The sequence below is a fragment of the Nomascus leucogenys genome, chromosome 5, assembly GCF_006542625.1.
Source record: "Nomascus leucogenys isolate Asia chromosome 5, Asia_NLE_v1, whole genome shotgun sequence".
NCBI classification, from domain to species: Eukaryota; Metazoa; Chordata; class Mammalia; order Primates; family Hylobatidae; genus Nomascus; species Nomascus leucogenys.
This window is the reverse complement of record NC_044385.1, coordinates 45,803,518-45,823,763: the sequence shown is the minus strand read 5'-3', so window position 1 is coordinate 45,823,763 and position 20,246 is coordinate 45,803,518. Positions and strand designations below refer to the sequence as shown.

At 38.3% G+C, this 20,246-nt stretch overlaps 1 protein-coding gene across 2 annotated transcripts in view; it reads right to left on the bottom strand.

Annotated features, from left to right (window-relative positions):
* Positions 1-20,246, bottom strand: part of PDE4B (phosphodiesterase 4B) — a 585,958-nt gene that overhangs the window by 26,273 nt on the left and 539,439 nt on the right. For both annotated transcript variants that reach the window (XM_003265198.4, XM_003265195.4), the window contains one exon: positions 15,685-15,797. In XM_003265198.4, coding sequence (XP_003265246.1) covers positions 15,685-15,797 — 113 coding nt within the window. The remainder of the gene's footprint in view (positions 1-15,684; positions 15,798-20,246) is intronic.

Sequence of the window (20,246 nt, the reverse complement as noted above, 5' to 3'; positions counted from 1 at the left end):
AGCAAACAAAAATTCGGGGCACCCAGTTAAATTTGAATTTCAGATAAGGAAGAATTTTCTTCATCTTTTTTCTTTTTAACTTTAAGTATGATCCTGATATTGCATGTCCAGATAGCCTATGAAGAGATTGGATTTCCAGGCCATACACTCATTACATATGTTACATTTAGGGGCACTGTATATTTTTAGATAATTTAAATTTTTCAAAATTTTCTTTTTGACAGAGGACTTTTCTTCCAATGAGAAACATAAGACCTAAAACTGTTCCTGTAACATCACAATTTCATTTCATATACTTGATCCTTCCCTTTTAATTTGTCTGTTAATAGAGAAAGACAAAAAAATGAACTTTGAAGATTTGAGATGATGGTCTGATAATTAAATTTAGCAGAAACCTTTTTCAACAGATGACAAAAATCATTATAGTAACTGAGAAAAATCAAGGAATCAAGGTACATTATTCAGTTACTCTTTTGTTTTTCATTTTAAGCCTTTCTACAACTTTTTCTGTACAGGTATAATGGCAAATATTTAACTGAAAGTTTCTAGAGCCAATTCCAAGGCCACAGGGCATTAATATGATTCCAAAGTAGATGACAAAGGTTTATTTTGAAACATTTCACAGCTAGAAGCTCTACAACTTATAGTATTTTTCAACAATCAGAAGACTTACCATGGATCAGACCCATAGACCATTCAGTCTAGTGTCATTTCCTGACTAGTGAAAAATAATACCTATGTTTTAGGACCTTCATATCTGACGTGAAAGTAGTTACACAGAACAGAGAAACTACCACCCAAATATTCTACTTTCTTTTCATAACCCTTATGTATTGGTCATGATTCTCTTTAAGAAGTGAATTCCATTTTCAGTCTATAGTACCTCTTAGGTTGTTTTAAATCCTGCCTTATTGAAGTTTCTAATATTTTTTTGCAGCTACAAAAATCTATCATACCTTGTTTTTGAGATTATTACTCTACCCCTTAAAAACACCATGTAGAATACATTGTGTTTATTATTAATTGTATTGATTTCAGCTAGTGACTTTCATACATCCCTTGAGGTAAAAGACAATGGAATGCTTCAAAACCTGCCTTAGGAATTGCCACTTCTGGATTAGCAATTTCTCAGGGCTGGGACAGCCTACTAATCTGGCAATTTTCAAGATCAACTCTAGGGCCTATCAAAAAAATAAAAGAAAACTTTGGGCTACATAGATCTATCCTTTTCTTCCCTGAAAGCATATATATTATTATCTGTTTTGATATTTCAGTAATCCCTAAGCTAGAGTATGCACCGGCAAATGAGGAAAATCTGTAACAAGTTGGAGGTTTGCACATATAAACTATTAACTAAAACTATAAAAGATGAAAATAGTTTCATAACATAGTTATAAAATAGACATAAATTGCATAGACTTAGCTATTTCTTATGCAATTTTACCCTATTAAAAAAGGTAGTTGGGCTTGTTATGTATTTTGTGTTTTCCATTATTAGCTATCATAATTTAGAAGAGATGGAAAGATGCTTTGAACAACAATGCACCTCAAGATGTATAGGTTTGTTGGGTTCACGGAAGGTTTATAGAGGCAGCTTCTACTGCAAACATGAAGTAGAGGGGGTGCTGGTTGCAGGTTTGCCGCACCAGTGACCTTAGCTAACCCAACATCATAATAGCATGATATAGGAGCATCTGAGGATTCAACTGAGTCCGGAAATAAAATACGACATAGGAGCATCTGAGAATTCAACTGAGTCTGGAAATAAAATATGTACTGTAACTTAGTCTGAGAAACTTAGCAAGTCACTGAGTCTCTTAGAGACTAGAATTTTCTATCTTTGAAATGGGACGATTAGGAATAACATATGTAAAGTGGCTGCCAAGGTGTTTGAGACCTAGTGTGTGCTCTTTCTTCCACAGGATTTGTACTTGAAGCTAGGTTTTATCTGTAAATTTCAAAATAATCTGAGCTCATGGTACCTTTCTCACTTTGGCTTTGCTTTTGGGTGGAAGTTTCAGTTGGTTCTTTGATACTTGAACACCTTCTTTTCATTGTTGACAGCAGCGTATATAATTAATTACAGAACTCCCACAGCATGCTGCTGCAGGTGTGATGCAGTACTATGTCACATAGATTATGTGACACATGAGTTACTCATAGAAGTTCAGACTCTCTGGTTGACATTTAGATTATTCACCAGTCTAAGGAGCATAAACCAGAATTGCCAGAAAGATAGATGAAGCAAGTCAAATGAAAAGCACCATAACTCAAAATGGCCTTATGTTTAAGTTATACCACAAAAAAAGAGTCTATTAGGAGAAATCCAGCTGTTGGTAACTATCCACTCATGCTTCTTTGGTTTAGCCAATTTTCTCAAAGTAAGACACTTTACAACTTTTTATCTATTGACTAAAAGCTGTGACTGACCACAGACTACCTGACATAAGGATAACTGCACCAAGTATGCATTTTGCTCAGATTTTCACAGTTAAGATCAATGTGGTAACACACATGAATTAATTGAATATGTGGCTGAGGTGAGAGGAGTGTCACCAATATGCCAGGAATGAAAAACATAACCAAATGATGGCAGATAATTAGGCTGCTATTCTCCAACAGATATGGAGAGTGGCTGAGTTACAGACACATGTGCTCATAAATAGGCTCCCCAGAGAGTGTTGAATAGCCATTGCCCGTCTCCAAAGGGCTTAGAATCTTGTCCACAGGATGCAGACTTTTTGAGAGAATAGTAAGCCAGTATTGCAAAACTGAACCAAAAACCAGCCGAACAAACAAAAACCCCAACCAAAACCATGCTTCACATTTCCACTCACAGGAAGAAAGCATTTGTCCCTGAGACGGGTAGGAATAAGCTTTCCCTTTTTTCAGGGTACTTTGGGGAGTCATTGGGAACCAGATGAGGGTTTCTCATGCAACCAAACAATTAGAAAGCTGGAATTAGGCATGGCAGGCCCCTACATGTAGCCCATTGCCTCACAACAGGAAGCAGGATTCCAGGGTTCTAATGGATTTACCACTAACGAATACTTGGTCCCGGACAAATTAGATTAAGTTTCTGAACCTCATGCAATTGATCAAAAAATATTTATTCTAATGCCTACCCTGTGCCTACAGCTAGTCTAACCGCTGGGGCTTCACTAGTGAACATGGTAGACACAATTCATGTCTTCAGTAACTTTACAGTCTAATGAAAGATATCAGTAAAAACCAAGTTCCATGATCAAAACCAAAAACCATAAATTGTGATAGTAAATTATAAAACCAACAAGCTGCTGAATTAGGGTAATAAAAGAAGGTATTTCTAAAGAGATGATATCTAAACTGAGGTCTGAAAAACAAGACTTCATTGATTTCTAGCTTTAAAATTCTATGATGATATGTTTTGTTAACAAGTTATACGAGAACATAATAAATTAAATTATGGATTTCCCTTTAACTTTTATTTTTAAATCATTCAACTTTTGAGCAAAGAGAACAAGATTTGATTCTACGTCTTGCCATTTAGTAGGTAAAGGACTTTGACAAATCGGTTATCTTTCCCGAATCTCAGTTTCATATCTGAAAATGGGGATACGATAAGACCTTCCTCAGGGTGAGTGTCATACGAGAATACAGGTAAGAGCGCTGTGTATGCAGGAAGGGACACTTCAAATATGTTTTATTACCATGCTACATTGGATCTAACAACACGAAAATAAGAAACAGCTATAACTCAAAGAGAATAACGCTATTTAATGCTCTATCCTGGTACCACAGGAAGCTTTGAGAGCAGATAAACTCTAAGTGAAGAAATGGGCCTTAGAAATCTCTGCACTGTCTCATAACTAATGTTCCCTCGGGCAGATGCAGAGATTTCTGGGAAATGAAGTCCTGGATCATGTGGTTAGATTTGAAAAGCAGTGGTCGGAAGTTTCTGAATTTTTCCTAATCTCTATTCCTCCTTTATTAACTTTATAAAAAGGAGCTCATATTTTGCTCATTTTAACCCAATGTATTTAATTTTTTTAAAACAAAGAGAATCTACTCCTACCAAGGAGTTCATACTTTTGTTTATTTTTGACAAAGTTCTTCCATTTTAGCACTGTATTGAGGGCCCTAAAGAGTCTTTCTTGAAAAGCAGTATGTGACCCTTCTCAGTCTGCAAATTTTACTATGGCAGACAGCATTAGACAATGACTTTATCTTAATACTTTAAATATGTAAAAGAAAAAATTAAATACAAAAGCATTTTTAATTAATTCCAATAAATTGAAGCAAATTCTCTGAAATTAAATGATACTGATTTTTAAATATTTAAAAAACAATACTAGCAAATCTTGACAAGATATTCTCAAGGACATTCCCATGCAGTGCACACGAAAGATGCAAATAAACTTTGCACAACCAGTTCCTGAGTGTTAAACTACAGCAGGAAAAAATTCACTGGTAGCTCTCCCTGACAAGAACACAAATAATATACTGAGCCTGGCCAAGAAAAACATACCCACTGCATTAGTAAACATATATGTATCTAAATCATCTGACTCACTTATAGAATGGAGCCAGCAATAGCAATCACAGCGGACAAGGGCTACAGGCATTGGGGGGCACTGTGTCCTTTCAGCTTGCTAAATGGGTAGCATCTGGCAGGTTAAACTAATCCTTGTGGATCATGAGTGAGAGATCCAGAGTGGGAGTTGGAGTCCATTTCATTAGTGACCCATTAGAAGGTCCCTAGCTTCTCACCATCACACTAAAGTATACTGGAAATGCACATTGTCACTGGATAGTCTAAAAATGTTTCATAACTTTAAATTTTTTGAAAATACCAAAAAAAAATTCTATCTTTATTATTGTTCTGTGCCTACCAGTGAGGTCATTACCCATGCCAGCATTGTTTAAAAGCAGGATAATCTATTAAAAGTCCCATGTCAACAAATTTCTTAAATGATCAAGAAAACTGCAGACAGCTTTTTAAAATAAACCAAAAATCAACTACCACCAACTGACAAAAACTTTCTTTGCTTTTCACTTCCATCCTTACAATTAAACAGAAAGAAATCTATGCCTCCTTGGCATGTATTAGCCCAAATCCTGCAAGGAAAGTGGAGTCTCAAACATTCAAACTTGCAATCTGAGCAGACATAAATAAAATCCCAGATAACTAAAATGTTAGCTATGGTATTAATTGATAAGATAGGTAAGAGGATGGCCTATGAAAATGTTATGGAAGTTAGAATAGCCAAGGGAGGGTTTCAAAAAAAGCCCCACAGTTTGGCGTCCTAGGAGCAGAATCATAGCACAGGGTCTGATCTGATAACATGTTTGAGCCAAGGGGAAGTTTTCTAGAATATGAAGATGGAGGGTAAATCCCTCTGTTTCTTTATTCTCAAGTGATGATAATATTCTGAAGCCATATTTTCCATAGATTTTCTGACATTGAAGGTAGAGAGGAAGTTGGAAGTCCACTGTTTTAATCAAGAGGAGCTACTAAAAATTTTAGTCTCTCTTTTTTAAAAAAAAAAATCTGTGCCTTTCCTTTTTATACACAAATGATTCTCCTAGCCCATAAATGGATTTTCCCTCAATAAAATCACCATTTTAGTTTTTTTTTTTCACCTCTGCCTCCAGGGCTCAAGCGATTCTCACGCCTCAGCCACCCCAGTAGCTGGAACTACAGGCATGTGCCACTGCGCCCGGCTAATTTTTTGTATTTTTAGTAGAGACAGGGTTTCTCTGTGTTGACCAGGCTGATCTTGAACTCCTGGCCTCAAGTGACTCGCCCTCTTAGGCCTTCCAAAGTGTTGGGATTACAGGCATGAGCCACTGGCCCGGCCTCATTTTAGCTTTTTTTTTTTTTTTTTTTTTTTTTTTTTTTTTTTTTGAGATGGAGTTTCACTCTTGTGGCCCAGGCTGGAATGCAGTGGATGTGATCTTAGCTCACTGCCCTCTACCTCCCGGTTTCAAGTGAGTTTCCTACCTCAGCCTCTCTAGGAGCTGGGATTACAGTGTGTGCCGCCACTCCCAGCTAATTTTTTTGGGGGGGATATTTCTCTTTTTTTTTTTTTTTTAATTAGAGACAGGATTTCATCATGTTGGCCAGGCTGGTCGCAAACTCCTGACGTCAAGTAATCCGCGCACCTTGGCTTCCCAAAGTGCTGGGATTACAGGCATGAGCCACTGCGCCCGGCCTCATTTTAGCTTTTTAATTCACGTTTTCTATGTCTTATTCCAATAACCAAAACACTAAGCTTTCTTACTCACTTAAGAATTAGAAGTTTTATTTTCATTTCTTACATTATATACTAAGGAATTTTCTTTTACTTTGTTCTACTTCGTAATATAAATAATGATTGGAAATTATGGAGAAAAAAGAGCTAACGTTAGACTATCAAGGATCTTCTGGAATAATTTCCCTTAATAAATATTATCCCAAGATGCTCAATTCCTCAAGTCATTTTCCCTTGATTTTTCCCCACATTTAAATAATTACATTAATAGTTTATTATTTATCCAAATTTTATAGCAAAATACTTGCAGTATCAACTTAACTCAGGGGTCTACACATACTAAGACTCATTTTAAGTTAGCTAAATACATAAAAATGTGTCTCTATAGGCTGTGAATTAGACTTATTTGACTTAAACTATTTACAAGGCAGCTGCCAACACCATTGTACCTAACTCCACCAGGATCTTGGTAATATGACTCAAGAGTCAAGAAATTATATTCGAGATGTGAGAGCTTTACATAATCTGGTTCATTGTGCAGAAACATTCTAGGGTGTAGGGAGAGGGTCAAACTGGAATCACCATCTCAAGTTCAACTTTCCATGCTAACAGCTCTGCAAAGTGGCAGAGAGAACCCAAGGCTTACCAATCCAAGTGGTAAAACTTTCCAGTTTACCATCTTCAGTTTCAGAGAGAGGAAAGAAAGAAATAGAAAGAAGTTAAGGGCAGTTACACTAACCACAGGGTATTTTTACTACCTAAACTTTGACATTGGAATTAGTGAGAAAGCAAACAACAATCAAAAGCCTCAAAAATTTAAGGCTTTTTTTAAAATTCTGAAATTAAAACCAGGGGCATTTAAAGTAACTCACTCCAACTAGTTCTTGCTATGTTTTGATCACTAAATTTTCAGGCATACTAAATTAGTTCTCTTTACTTGAAATTATTAAGACTCTTATGTATACCTTTTACTCAAGAAACGTAAATGAAGAATGAGAAGTCTAAAAGTCAATGTAAACAAAAGAGAGAATGTCCCATGTCTTTCTCAAACATAGCTAGCCTTTTGCTGAAGATGAACAGTAAGCCAGATTTATGATCAGACCTGTATTTTAATACCTGAATCCCACTAATTCACCTTAAGACTTTGGAGAAGTCATGCCATAATAAAATTACTTTTCATTTAGGATGTGCTCTATATTTTACAAAGTTATTTGGAGTACATTAGGTACTTTAATCCTCACTTGTTATTAGTGGCAAAAGCCACCTCATTTTCTCATCTATAAAATGACTTCAAATAGAAATAGATAATAATACTTAAGGCTCTCTTCTAGGCTTTAAGTTCTAGGACTTTGTCTAGTGTAATCATGTAAAACTATAACTAGAAGGAAAATGTTTAGATCTTTTTTGGTTTGATTTATCAAATTTCATCATCAATAGTGACCAAAGACATTAGATAGTTGATAAATTAATACTTCACTGTGCCCTGTCTGATTGGCTTTAGCATAGCCTATATAATTGAGTTGGAAATCTATTTTTATTTACTGATAATTTTTCTTTTTACTATTTTATTTCTAAAACAACTACTTAAAATCTATCTTTTTAGATATCAAATGCCAACACCTCTTGTCCTAAATCTAAAAGTTAAAAATTGGCTTAGTCATTTTTACCTCCCAGTATGTGTATTCAAATTTCATTTTTGTAATTGCTTAAAGTTAAAACATTATGCACTATGCTGTTAGCAAAGAGTGAGGGGATGGCAACCATGTAAAGTATTTAATAGTTAATTTAAAAATTATAATTATTTTGAGTAGGTAAAAAAATTAGAAGATGAAAGTGACTGAACCATGAAGATACATTTTATTTTAATAAATTTGCTAAACTTCAATCTTTGCGGGCTCTAGATTTCAAAATTGATACATTTTAAAATTGCAAGTAATTAGCAGAAGGAAAAAAGTGACTGATGAACAGAATGGCATGATTTATAGCTTTAAAATCTACTCCATAAGAAGAAAAAATTATCAGGCACTTCTCAAAACAGAAACAAAAGAAACAGGAGTTTTACTGTCTTCTTCATTTCTAAATAACTTAACAGTCCTTTCTTTGTAGAAGCACTTGGCTACTTTAAAGTCAATCAAATAAAGGAAGTTACAGTGAAATATACAAGAGACTAAACAGTTTGGCACCACTTGAGGGAAACATCACGTACAAGTGGGCAAGACAGAGAGGTGCTGGTAGGTCCCTGAAAAATGCTAGAGGGAAAGGATGCTCAGGAAAGCACACTGACAACTGGCACCATGCCTTCAAGAGTGTGAAACCTATTGACTGCGGCACAAATTTGCCCTGGCATCTTCTTGTTTAGTAAGTCCTGGCTTCCAGGTGTCTGAGCTATCTCCACTTGTTGAGCACACTTTTACTCAGAAGAAAAATGTTTTGGAAGAATACTGCAAATGCAAGCGCCACCCTTGGTTTTTCTTTCATAGATAACAATGGCATAGAACCTAGGAGCCTTTTAGACTCGGACATATTCTAAAAAAAAAAAAAAAAAAACTAAACAATTTTAAAAAGATGAGAAAAAATATTAAAAAAATGGAGACTAAACATTTATTCTGCTAATGGGTTGAATTCTATTTTTCAAGACTAGTGTTCTACATTTACATTTACATTTGACAATCTAAACACAACTATTATTTTTTTCCTCAATGTGGAGAAAGGTACTCCCCTTAAAATGATTTATTTATCAGATTTTGAGACTATTATGCTCTCTTATCAGCTAGCCAGCGGTAAAACAATCAAAGGCAATGTCCTCTTACTTCATTTCTGCTTGTTTTTTAGAGACTTGCTCACTTGAGGACTTTCAAGTGAGTTAGGCAGAAAGATTGGGCCAAATGGATTACCACTGAGTAAAGGAAATGGTTCTGTTAAAACCAATGAAGAACTATTTAAATAAAACAAAACAGATTACAAATCAAACTTATTACAAAGCACCAAATAACTTTCAAACTCTTTGATTTGCTAAGTTTTGAGAAGACTAGAACTTGGAATACTGAATTGCACTAATACTAATACTCACTAATACAACTCCATTTTGTCATAGAAAGAGTAACTGAAACAATGACAAAGAATAAATAGCTTAATCTTCTCTTTCATCTTTATTTGAAGACAAAGCCCAAGGAAAACAGTGGACATGTTACTTCCAAAAATTTCCCTTACATATTACTGAAGCATTAATTCTCTGTTTTATGGTCATGTTCTATGCCTTGGAAAGGTTGTGGCATATAATGAAATTGCCCCAATCATTTGAATGATCATATAAATTAAAAAATAAGAATAGCTTATCTCTATTTCCCTTTTTATTTTGAGAAGCAGGGAAAAAGGGAATTTGGGGGTAGTCTACAGTCCTTTGAACAAACCTTTACTATCTTATCTTAGGCTATGTTGGAGAATTTTAAGAAACAGATAGTGAAGTTACCAAATTGATCTGAAATAGGCAATGGATTAGTTTAATACTATTATTTGCATTTTTATGAGCACTTTATAACCATTTTCTATAATTGGGATTGCTCTTTCCCCTTACACTGCTTCCCAGGCAAGAAGACTGAGCTTAGGGCAATTAATGGCCGTCTTAGAGGCTGTGAGTATGGTAACTACAGAATATAAATTTGAACCAGGCCTCACTAATGCTTGCCACAGTTGAAGGAACAAGATCACCCACCAACCAATCCAAAATCCCCTTAGAAGAATTATTAAATGACTCTAAACTTCTTTCCATCTTTATATGCCTCATTGGGATCATTGATGGTAAGTCAGATGGACTGGGTATGAATCTTGGCTCTATGATTTACCTTAGGCAAGTTATTTCAACTTTCTATGCCTCACTTTACTCATCTGTAAAGCAGGAATAATAACAGTACCTATTTCAAAGGGTTACTGTGAATATTGATTACAGAATGAGGTAAAGAGCTTAGCACAATGTTTGCATACACCTGTAAAGGCAGTTCTGTTGTTTACTAATATTATTCAATCAATAAACTGAAGAGCTGGGTCTTTTCCAACTATTTTGTTTTATAGAAGAGAAAATGGAAAGATTCCAAATAGTTTTATTGTCTATAATACTATACCTAAGTAAAGGCAGAGCTAGAACTCAAACTCATGGCTTATTCCCAGGCTCTTTTCACTTTATTTTGCTCCCTCCATAATTTAGTCTATATAAATCTGAGCAGTAAAGAGACAAAAGTTGAACCAAAAAAATGTATGAGTGCCCACCTGGCTACCAGAACTGATTTTAATTCTCTTCTGCCCTCTAATCCAGGGTCACCTCTAACATGTGTGGGGCCACACACCGTAAGTCTAAATATACAAAGACATACATTCAGCTATCTCCTTTACCTTGACAGATATCCCTCCATAACAGCCTGGAAGGTCAGGTTGAATTTAGAATTCTTGAACTCCTTGGATATGGGTTGGCCCTCTTCTTTCCCCATGTCCTTCCATCTCCAGGGACCTGTGAGCAGCCGGCATGAGCCCTGGACCGCAGCCTGCTTGCCCAAGTTCCTTCTACACAAGTCTCTTCACACCTCTCATGGCTGCCTCTTGGTTAAACTACTTAGGCCTAAGGGTGTGTATGCCTGCAGCACATCCCAGGAAGAGGCTTGTATGGCCGGGAAGTGGGTTCAAAGCCATTTGGACAGAGAATGGGGGGTCCAGCAGATGCAAAATGTAGTTTAGAGAGGGGAGCAAAGCTGCTCCCTTGGCCCAGCCAACTCCTTACTTCCTGGGGCGGAGGGCAGCAGAAGGAAGGCCAGGCTAAGGCCCTCTGATTACAGCACAGGGCCCAGCAAATGGATCCATCTTATGCTAAGGGCGGGCAGTGCTGTAATCATATCATTACGTTTTAGGCAAAAGTGGCATGAATATTCCTTTCAAGGACTGAACACCTGTCTACCTTCTCTCTTACAGAGTTCTAAGATGAATCCATTGGCCAGTAAGGTCTATTTCCTGTCAGTTCTGCGGGAGCTGGCATTTTCCATAGTTATTGATTATTCAGTTAAATATAAAGTGGTTCACCCCTCATTAGGGCAATCAGCCTGTCATGATCACCATCCAGTGTCATGCAGCCTAATTCCCAGCTGGCTCGGGGCCTGGTAGAATCGTGTGACTTTATCCCGCACACCCAAGAGCACTGGCAATTAGTTGCCTTTGTGCTCCGTGTTTGGTACTGTAGTATGGCTGCACCTGAAGAACTGGAAAAATAAGCCTGCGTAGCCAGGAGGACTCACTTCCTCATGATGGTTATCTGTAGCTGACTTCACAATGCCTTAAGAGAAAAAGGACCATCTATCTCCCATTTCTATCTTAGCAAACATTTACTCAAGTGCTAGGTCCTAATGCTTCATTCTAAAAAAAAAGTACGAATACACAGGGCCACTGTTTTCAACAACAGAATATCCATTTTCACCCAGCAGCACCCAACCTTTGTACTGCATATAAAACAGCCCCAGAGCAAAACCAGTGGAGAACGAAAAGGACAGTGGAGGGTGTTTGTGGGGGAAGTGAAGACAGTGACTAGTTGCTTGAATATAGCTCCTTTCTGAATACCACAGTATGTTCATCTTTTGAAAAACATTTAGCATTCTGGGTAAGAATGACCCTTTTGACGTTTTTCACCTGAAAATTCTAGGTGAAAGACTAGGTTTCTCAGTACAATGAGGGAAGGAACACCTCCCCACTCCCCGTCAGTCAGTCACAATTACGCCTCCCTGGGATTGTTCTGGGTTGGTCCTTCCTCAGCCACTGTTGTTGCAACCCTGTACTTTTCTGACTGCGTCTGTCAGGAAGGAGACAGGAAATTCTAGTCACCCTCACAGCAGCTGCGCCATTCCTCCTATCCTCCTCTAATGACGTTGGTTGGCTTTGGTGACATGAGGTCAGGAACTGAGCCACAGTGAAGGTCAGGAAGATAGGTCACTGTTTATGCCGTTGTTGGGCTGGGGACCCTGCTGAGGCTATTTGCTTTCTTCCTTTCTATACTGTTTCTCTTTCCGTTCCTCTTTTTATAATGGAGAGCCAAAGCATCCTGTTTTCAAAACATCTGACTGTTTTGCCACTGAGGAACTCATGCTCTGATGCATTTTGCTGAAGTGTAAGACAATTCTTCTAATTCAGGAGGTGATGAAAATTGAAACACAAAATTAGTGAACAATTCTAAGAAGGCAATCTGTTGTTAAGCAAAACAGCTAGCTCTAACATGTCTAATCGAATTTGGGCAGCTGGCAGGAGGTTCACAAGCCATCCTTTTCACCTTAAATAACAATACCATTGCCTTGTAAAACTGCTGAACTTATTCCATCTTCTAGTAATTCTTGGAGGAAAATAATTTACAAGACTAACCTACCTGGCAGCGTCGTTCTCTAAAAATCTGGAATTCCATCTGGACTGTGGCCAGGGATCAGAGAAATTTGGGCCAAAGAGAGGACGATGGTTCTTATCTAACTCTCTGGGCTATGAAGTACATTTGAGAAAGTCTTTTAGGATATTTGAATCACTCAGTTTTCTTCAAAATTTAAAGGATTAAGGAAAACAAACAAACTAAAAAAGCACAACCCTACCTGGATGAAGTAAGGATGAAAGATGCTTGCTTTTCCTCCACCAAACACAGTTAACTCTCCACCAGTTGCATGTAGACTGCACTTACGTAATTCCCAAATACCCCTCAGCATAACACGATTTCACCTATCACTGTTCTTAAGATCAGATATTGCAAACAAAACTTAGTGGCCACTTAGCTGAAACAGAACTAGGAACACAGAGTTTTTGCAAAAATGTAGTGGATGCCACTGATAAGTACACTCTGTCTATAACATGTCTTCACATCACTTCCAGATCTGCAACTCAGAGACTTACACTGGCTCCTTAGTTGATAAGTGTAAGCAAAATATGGCCACATAAGACTACATAGTAATGGGAGTGATGATCATGATAAAGTTTTAAGATGTCAACTTGGATGGAAATCTCAGATAATTTCAGCAACATTGAAAACTGAATATGGAATATAATTTTTTTTTTTTTTGCCACGGATAATTCAGTTCCAAAGAACTGGTGTAGATCAATTTCTTTCTGGTGGTCACAAAAATGTTTGCATTGCATTATCTCGAACTCCTGGGTTCAAGCAATCCCAAAGTGCTGCCTCGACCTCCCAAAGTGCTGGGATTACAGGCGTGAGCCACCACTCCCCGGCCTCATTGCCTTATATCATATGTGCCATGGTGCATGTTATGCTTAAGCTTAACCTGAGACAATTATCTGAATAATCAATAATTTTTTTAAAGTAGTAAAGTAAAAAGAGATATTTTTAAAAATTAATCTTAGCTGTCAGTTGGGCATCATTCATGCACTAAATAATTGCTTTGCCTGACAACCTTTCCACTGTAGATCTAGAAAATGACTGAGGCTGCATGCTTTTTACTTAAGCTAACTGTGTCACCATTGAAGGTTAGCCCTTTTGTTAGGGTTAGCTCTATTCAACTTTCATTGCTTCCTGCATACAACACCATAAAGGAGGAGCGGAAGCCTGAGGGATTGGAATCCTCACCCGTGTCTACAGAGTGCCTGATCTCAGAGCCTTACTAACTACTATGCTGAATAAGATTATTTTTAATATTTTTAATGAATTTGCAAGACAGTCAATGTCTAATTCCAGCACACTAGGCATGAATGGGATTAGAATACTACAGCATATTGACACTCAAAATGAAAATTAATGGCAATTTGTAGTTTCTCAGGGGCTACTCTTTTTCTCTTCTTGGAGTTAATTGCCTGCTTTATCTTGGTGACTCTAGCTAGTATATTTTGGTGACTATCGAAGTTTGTCATGTTCTCTATGGTGAAAGCTGTTGAAAAACTACCCCGTAAATGTTGGATCTACATCTTGCATAGCCGTCAATTACCACAAAATACAGGGAACAGAGTGTCTGCTAATGCTCCAAAGTAGGCTCAAGCCTTGTGAAAGTCCTTCTACATGGAGTCCCAGTGTGATTTGGAGAAGTTACACAGCAAAGACCTCCTCATGGGGAAGCAGTTGGTTGAGTTTTACCCCAGCCTGGAAAATCCCTGAGTTTAACCTTCAATTGAGAACTTCAGAGAAAAGTCAATAAATAGTTAATCCTCAAATGTGTTCTTTTCTTTTTTTTTCCCTTCCAACTTAAACTCTAAACTAAAATTTTAGAAAGGGACTTATTTTCGCCCTTTCATTAACCAATAAACAAAGAGTTCCAAGTAGGAAGGGTCCCCCCTCCCCTCCTTCAGGATCTCCTGAGGACACACTGCTTCCTCTGCGCAGATCCTCTGAGCGGCAGCCAGCAAGCCTTGATCCAAAGGTGGTACTTTTACCCCAGGAAAGCTGGAGAAGGCACACACACTCACTGGTGCACCTCAGGGCTGTAAAGGGCATGCTGGCAGGTGTGGAGCAAAATCTCTTCTCAGCCCCAGAAACGTAGACAACAAGATGATACCTCAGGCTAGAATGATTGGGACTCTGAAATGTACACTTACGACGGTGTGGTGTAAGGCTTTTTAACAAAGTGTATGTGTGTGTGTGTGTGTCTGTGTACACACACATATATAACTTTGTATAACTTTATAACGATATCTATTTAATATAATATTCTCCAAGGTAAAAATACAAACAAAAAGCAACGACTCTCACTACATAAATTAGCATTCTAAGTCCAGGTGTTAATTAAACAAATGATATAATGATAGATAATTAAGGCTCTTCAACATTAAGCTTTGTCTGGGGATTGTAAATAAAACCATTTTGGGGGCAGTATGCATGAAGCAATTTCAAATTATTTCACTACGAAAATCAGCCAACTTAAAGAAAACCTCTGGTTTTGGAGACAAAGAATATTGTTTCTTTTTTATCTTGGGTCATGCCAGCATCACAAAAGAAATCTTAGAAAATCCCAGGATATCCTTCTTCTTAGAGGGAATTTATCAAACTTGAACGCAGACCATTCTTTCCCATTGATATATGAAGGTTAAACTACTTTCTTGTTTAAAAATAAGTATGTGACACCTGATTGCAATGCAACAAGACTCACTCAGATTTTAGCTTCCTGATAATTGTAAAAAAATTTTAAAGCACCTTCAATTTTATATTGATTTGGAAGCTTTACAGACAGACATCTCTCACCTTAAACCTATTCCAAACTGCATCAGTAAGAGAGAAGTTTGGTTTCTGGAAATTGAAGCATACTGAGGATTTTAAACTTTTGCTGTAGCATCAAGACACAAGTAGAGTGTGACATTTTGGAACAGAATCTTCTAGACAAAGCAACAAACATATTCTTAGGGTTGGTAGCATTCCCTGGTGCACTCTGCTGCAGACAGGGGTGAGGGGAGCTGGAGCTCCCTGCATGATCACAGGTTAATGAATAAAAAGATCATCTCTTACCTTGTTAGAAGCCATCTCACTGACAGACCGGTAGGTCTGTATGGTCTCTAGCTGGTCTAAACACCAGTCTAATTCCTCCAGCGTTTCCATTGCTAATTTTTGATAAGATTCTTCTGCAAACAAACACACAGGCATGTAGTTAGGCTGGAGTGGCTGCAGGCTGTCCATAGCAGAGTCACCGCTACCACCGCTGATTCCGGCGCTACTGAAGGTGCCCCCGTGCTCCTTCATTATTTGCACGCTGGCTCCTTCCTTCCAGCTCTCTCCGCCAGGAGAACAAATCACAGTGGTGCTCTGCCTGGGATGGCTGGTGCCAAGTTTCCCCCCCACCCCCAGCCTGGATGAGGTGTCGGTGATCTACCAAGAAACTTCCTCTGAGGAAGAAGGCGGAGGGAACGGTCTCTTATAAGCTCATCTGCATAAATGTGTCCTAAAACTAAAGGCAGAAGCAGCAAAGAGTTTTCTCAGACTCTCTCTGCCTTAGTCATCCCAGTGTTCTTTAGGGTATGTGATGTCATTTCTGAGTGCTTTGCCATCTCAAGGAGAAATGAGGAAAGCTTTCTCTCATTTTGCTTTTCTTCTAAATGAAACAGTCAAAATTCGGATGAAAACTGGTTGACCATTACGTTCAAAGTCTAGGCAGTCATTCATCCTGAAGAATGTGTTCATGTTGGAATAACTTTTAATTCAGTGAACACTGACCCGCACAAGTAAGAGGCATAGGCTATTCCTTTCTCTCCCTTAAACCTTTCCTTTAATTAGAGGGAAAATGAGGTCTCCCTGATAAGACTCCAGTCTAAAAGAAGCTGTCTGGAGTTTTACGTGAACACGTTTATTGGCCTGGGAGTCCTGCAGCTCTTGTTATACTAAACAAAGCTAAAACTTCCCTTCTGCAAGTGCCAGGATCACAGGGAAATTCTGAACCGGACTTTCAGGTGGAGCCAGATGTGAACACTGCAGATTTTTATTTTGATTAAAGCTGGGGGCTCTGATTTGTTGCCCTAAGACTCTAGACTTTCTGGAAATATTGTTGGTGGTTCATACACAAAATATTGTTGTGAAAACCACAATTTTTTTGCTAGATAATTAAAACTTTTTACATATCCTTAACATGTCATTTTATATCCAAAAGTTTGTGAGTCTAAACAAATACTTCAGGTTATTGGCTTAAGACATCTATCTTAATAAACACTGCATTAACTTTATAAATGCAAGATGAATTAATGATGCTACAGAGAGTTGTAAAAAGCAGCTGGACTCTCCTGCATATATGACTGTTTTTGAGAGAAACAGCATTTATAAACTCTACCAAGCTTTCTGAAATACAAACACACAATAGGCACTAATAAAATGTAAAATCTCATATAGAGTTCTCATATAACATTCCTGCCATATTTAAAAGACATTTTTATACATTTACACAGAAATTCTAGCAAGACCACATAGTTTTTAAAAATTATTACATGAATAATCTTATGCCTGTGGTGCGCAAATACTTGAAGCAGAAAAGAGAATCAACAGAACTGTGATTCCAAGTAACTGGAATCACTTGGCCACAGACGCATATTTCAAAGAATAGTTGCTTTGTTTATCCCCGAAATATTCATACACTTCAGGATAAACAGGGGTTAAATTCAATATCCTGTATGTCATACTTAAAAAGCCACAAAACCACTGGAGGTAACTTCCTCCATTTTTTTTTCACACTCTTCAAAAATGTGCAGACAAGAATTGAGGTGTTTTTAATAAAACTCATTTCAAGCCAGACTTACACATACCTTCCTTCCTTTCTTCCTCTTCAATTTTGCAATGCTGCCTCAACACGAAGATTCTCTGACTTACTCTCTAGTGTGTCTGAAACACCCCCTTGCCTCCTCTGTTTGCTTCCAGAAGAGCACTTCTTCCAAGGAAGCTTTTTCTGAAGAGACGGAACCCTCCCATTCTCATTCCCTGCCTCTAATAAAGGAAAAAGTCCAACCACTTCCCAGCTGCTGGGGATTTACTACCTTCGTGTCTTCCACATCACAACCTGTGGTTCTCTGTAACTAATATCAGACATTCACCAGGACAGTGGGGAGAAAGCAGTTTGCTCCTAGCCTTTTGAATCTGCTAATATGCAAAACGACTGCAAGATGATACATCACATTTCTCCTTCATGCAGAGGAAAAAAGAGATCTGATTTCTACTCAAGCTTGACCAAGGAAGTACATACAGTAATTATACCCGCAGAAGTACTAAAAAAGAGAAGGACTCTTCAAAGATACACCAGTGAGCTCATTCATTGTCTACTGCATGGAACAAGCACTCAGGTACTTCTAGAGTTGGTACAAAGTGAGATGTGGGTGAACTGGTAATGGATATGAAGAGACCTTGCTCCATTGCGCTCTCTTCTTCAGATCAGCCATCAAAATGTTTAGGCAAAAATTAATACATTTTGAAGCAATGTTAGTTATGCTAGAGCATCACTTTCCAAATTCTTAATCCACAGTCAAGACTTTGTGTCCACTTTATAGTCTTCCTACCATGGTAACTAAGCCAGGGGCACAGAGGTTAGAGTGTACTAAATAGGGGGATATCAAACACCTGCTACCTATGAATGCAATCAAAGAAAATGACCAGAGCAGCTCAGGACTGGCCTCCCTGATATAACTTTGTAGTTTTAGCACCTAGGAGGTACTCAGTAAATAATTGGAGGAATGGAACCCAAATTGCCTAAGCATCCTACAAATACCTGGGCACCTGAAGGCTCAATGGTCCATCTGTAGCACTGTGAAAAAAAGCACCAGATTTGGAGTGAGAATCATGAATATTGACTTTCTCTTCTACCACTTACTGCGTGGTCTTAGACCTCAATTTCGTACATCTGTAGAAGAAGGATAAAATATTTATCTCATAAAGTTATAAAGGGATTAAATAAGATAAAGTATATGAAGTGCCTAGGATGGTAGCCAGTTTTTAGTAGGTGATAGATGCATAGGAGAATTACTGATGGCAATCGGAGAAATCCTAAGGCCTGGCATTGAAGGGTAAGGAAAGAGTGTGAGGAAGAAAAGAAAGAGAGATAGCTGAATTGCATATTCAATAAGGGATTTTACAGTAAGAATCAGCTGCATAATTTGAAAGGCCCAGTACAAAATGAAAGTGCAGGGCCCCTTGTTCAAAAAGCAGTAAAATTGCTATAAAAGATACTAAAATATAAAATTTTTTCCTTTCTTCTGCATTCTCTCTTTCAACTTGTCACGGTGTTTTTTTCTTCATATACTTTTTATTTTAAAATACTTTCGGACTGACAGAAAAATTGCAAAGATAACACAGGGGCTTCCCACATATCCCACATCCTAATTTCCCCATTGTTAATGTCTTACATTATTATGGTACACTTGTCACAATTAATGGTTTGGTGTGTTTAAATATTGTACTATTTCAGGCACTGGGATACCTTGAGGTGAGTGCAGACACTCACAGCAACCTGAAGGCCCTGCCTCTTATGATTAAGGGCACACGCATAGCTCACCAGCAGCTGGCTACTCCTTCCTGATAGCTGCCAGACTGACGAGCTGTGCCCCCACCAGGCACAAGAGCTGGGGAAGTCGAATTAGGTATTTCTCCCTTCTCATGGTCCCCAAGCCCCTATCCACAGCAGACAACCCCTTGGGTCCTAGCATACTGCTAAGGGTACTACCATCTCTTAGCGGGGGCATGCTGGGTACCTGAAACAGGGGTGGACAAGAGGCTCATCCCCATCAAGACCTGGCCTCTGTCTACCACAGCCATGCCAGCCCAGGGCAAAGACAGCTGCTACCATGTCCCACCTGAGGCTACAAAGCACATGTGGCTAACTCAGACCCTCCCTGTGCCTATACCCTGACTGGGGATGGGGGGCAGCACTGGTCACAAGCACAGGTGGGAAAAAGGAAGCTGGAAGATTCCTAGGGCACCAGCGAGCAGAGGAGAGGATGGTTAGGATCTTGTCCAGGGAGACAGGCAGGTGACAGGAAGTGAGAAAGTGCATGAGCCAAGGCTCCAAGCCACTGGCACATACTCCATTGCCCCATCAGACGTCACTTACAAAACACAAGTTCAAAGATAGTATTATTACAAGTTTTAAGATGGCAAATATGGAGCCCTTCTGAGCATAGGGCCCTGTGCAACCCAACAAGTTACATACCCATGAAACTGGCTCTGTTCCTGTCTTACATAAGATGGCCCTGAAAAGAAACAATGTTTAACACCACAGAAGCAAATCTCAGAGGCAGTAAGAGTAGGTCATGGGGCCATGTATGGTCATGCAGTTGAACTTTGTTTTCAAAAACTTCCAGAGGGAAGAAGTAGGGAGAACCAACCTCCCTTCTCTTCCTCTCTTCTTTCCCTCTTTCACTCCAACAAGAGTGGCAAAGAAAGACCTTCTTCCTTCTATAAGTCTGCTGGGTATTGCATTTGATTCTGAGAAACAGGAAGAGAAATTTAGTAAATAATATTAATCTGCTAATGATATATGGCATTCAAATAGCTCTTTTCTCAGAGGAGCTCCCAGCACACTCTTCATTAATCCTTGCAACATC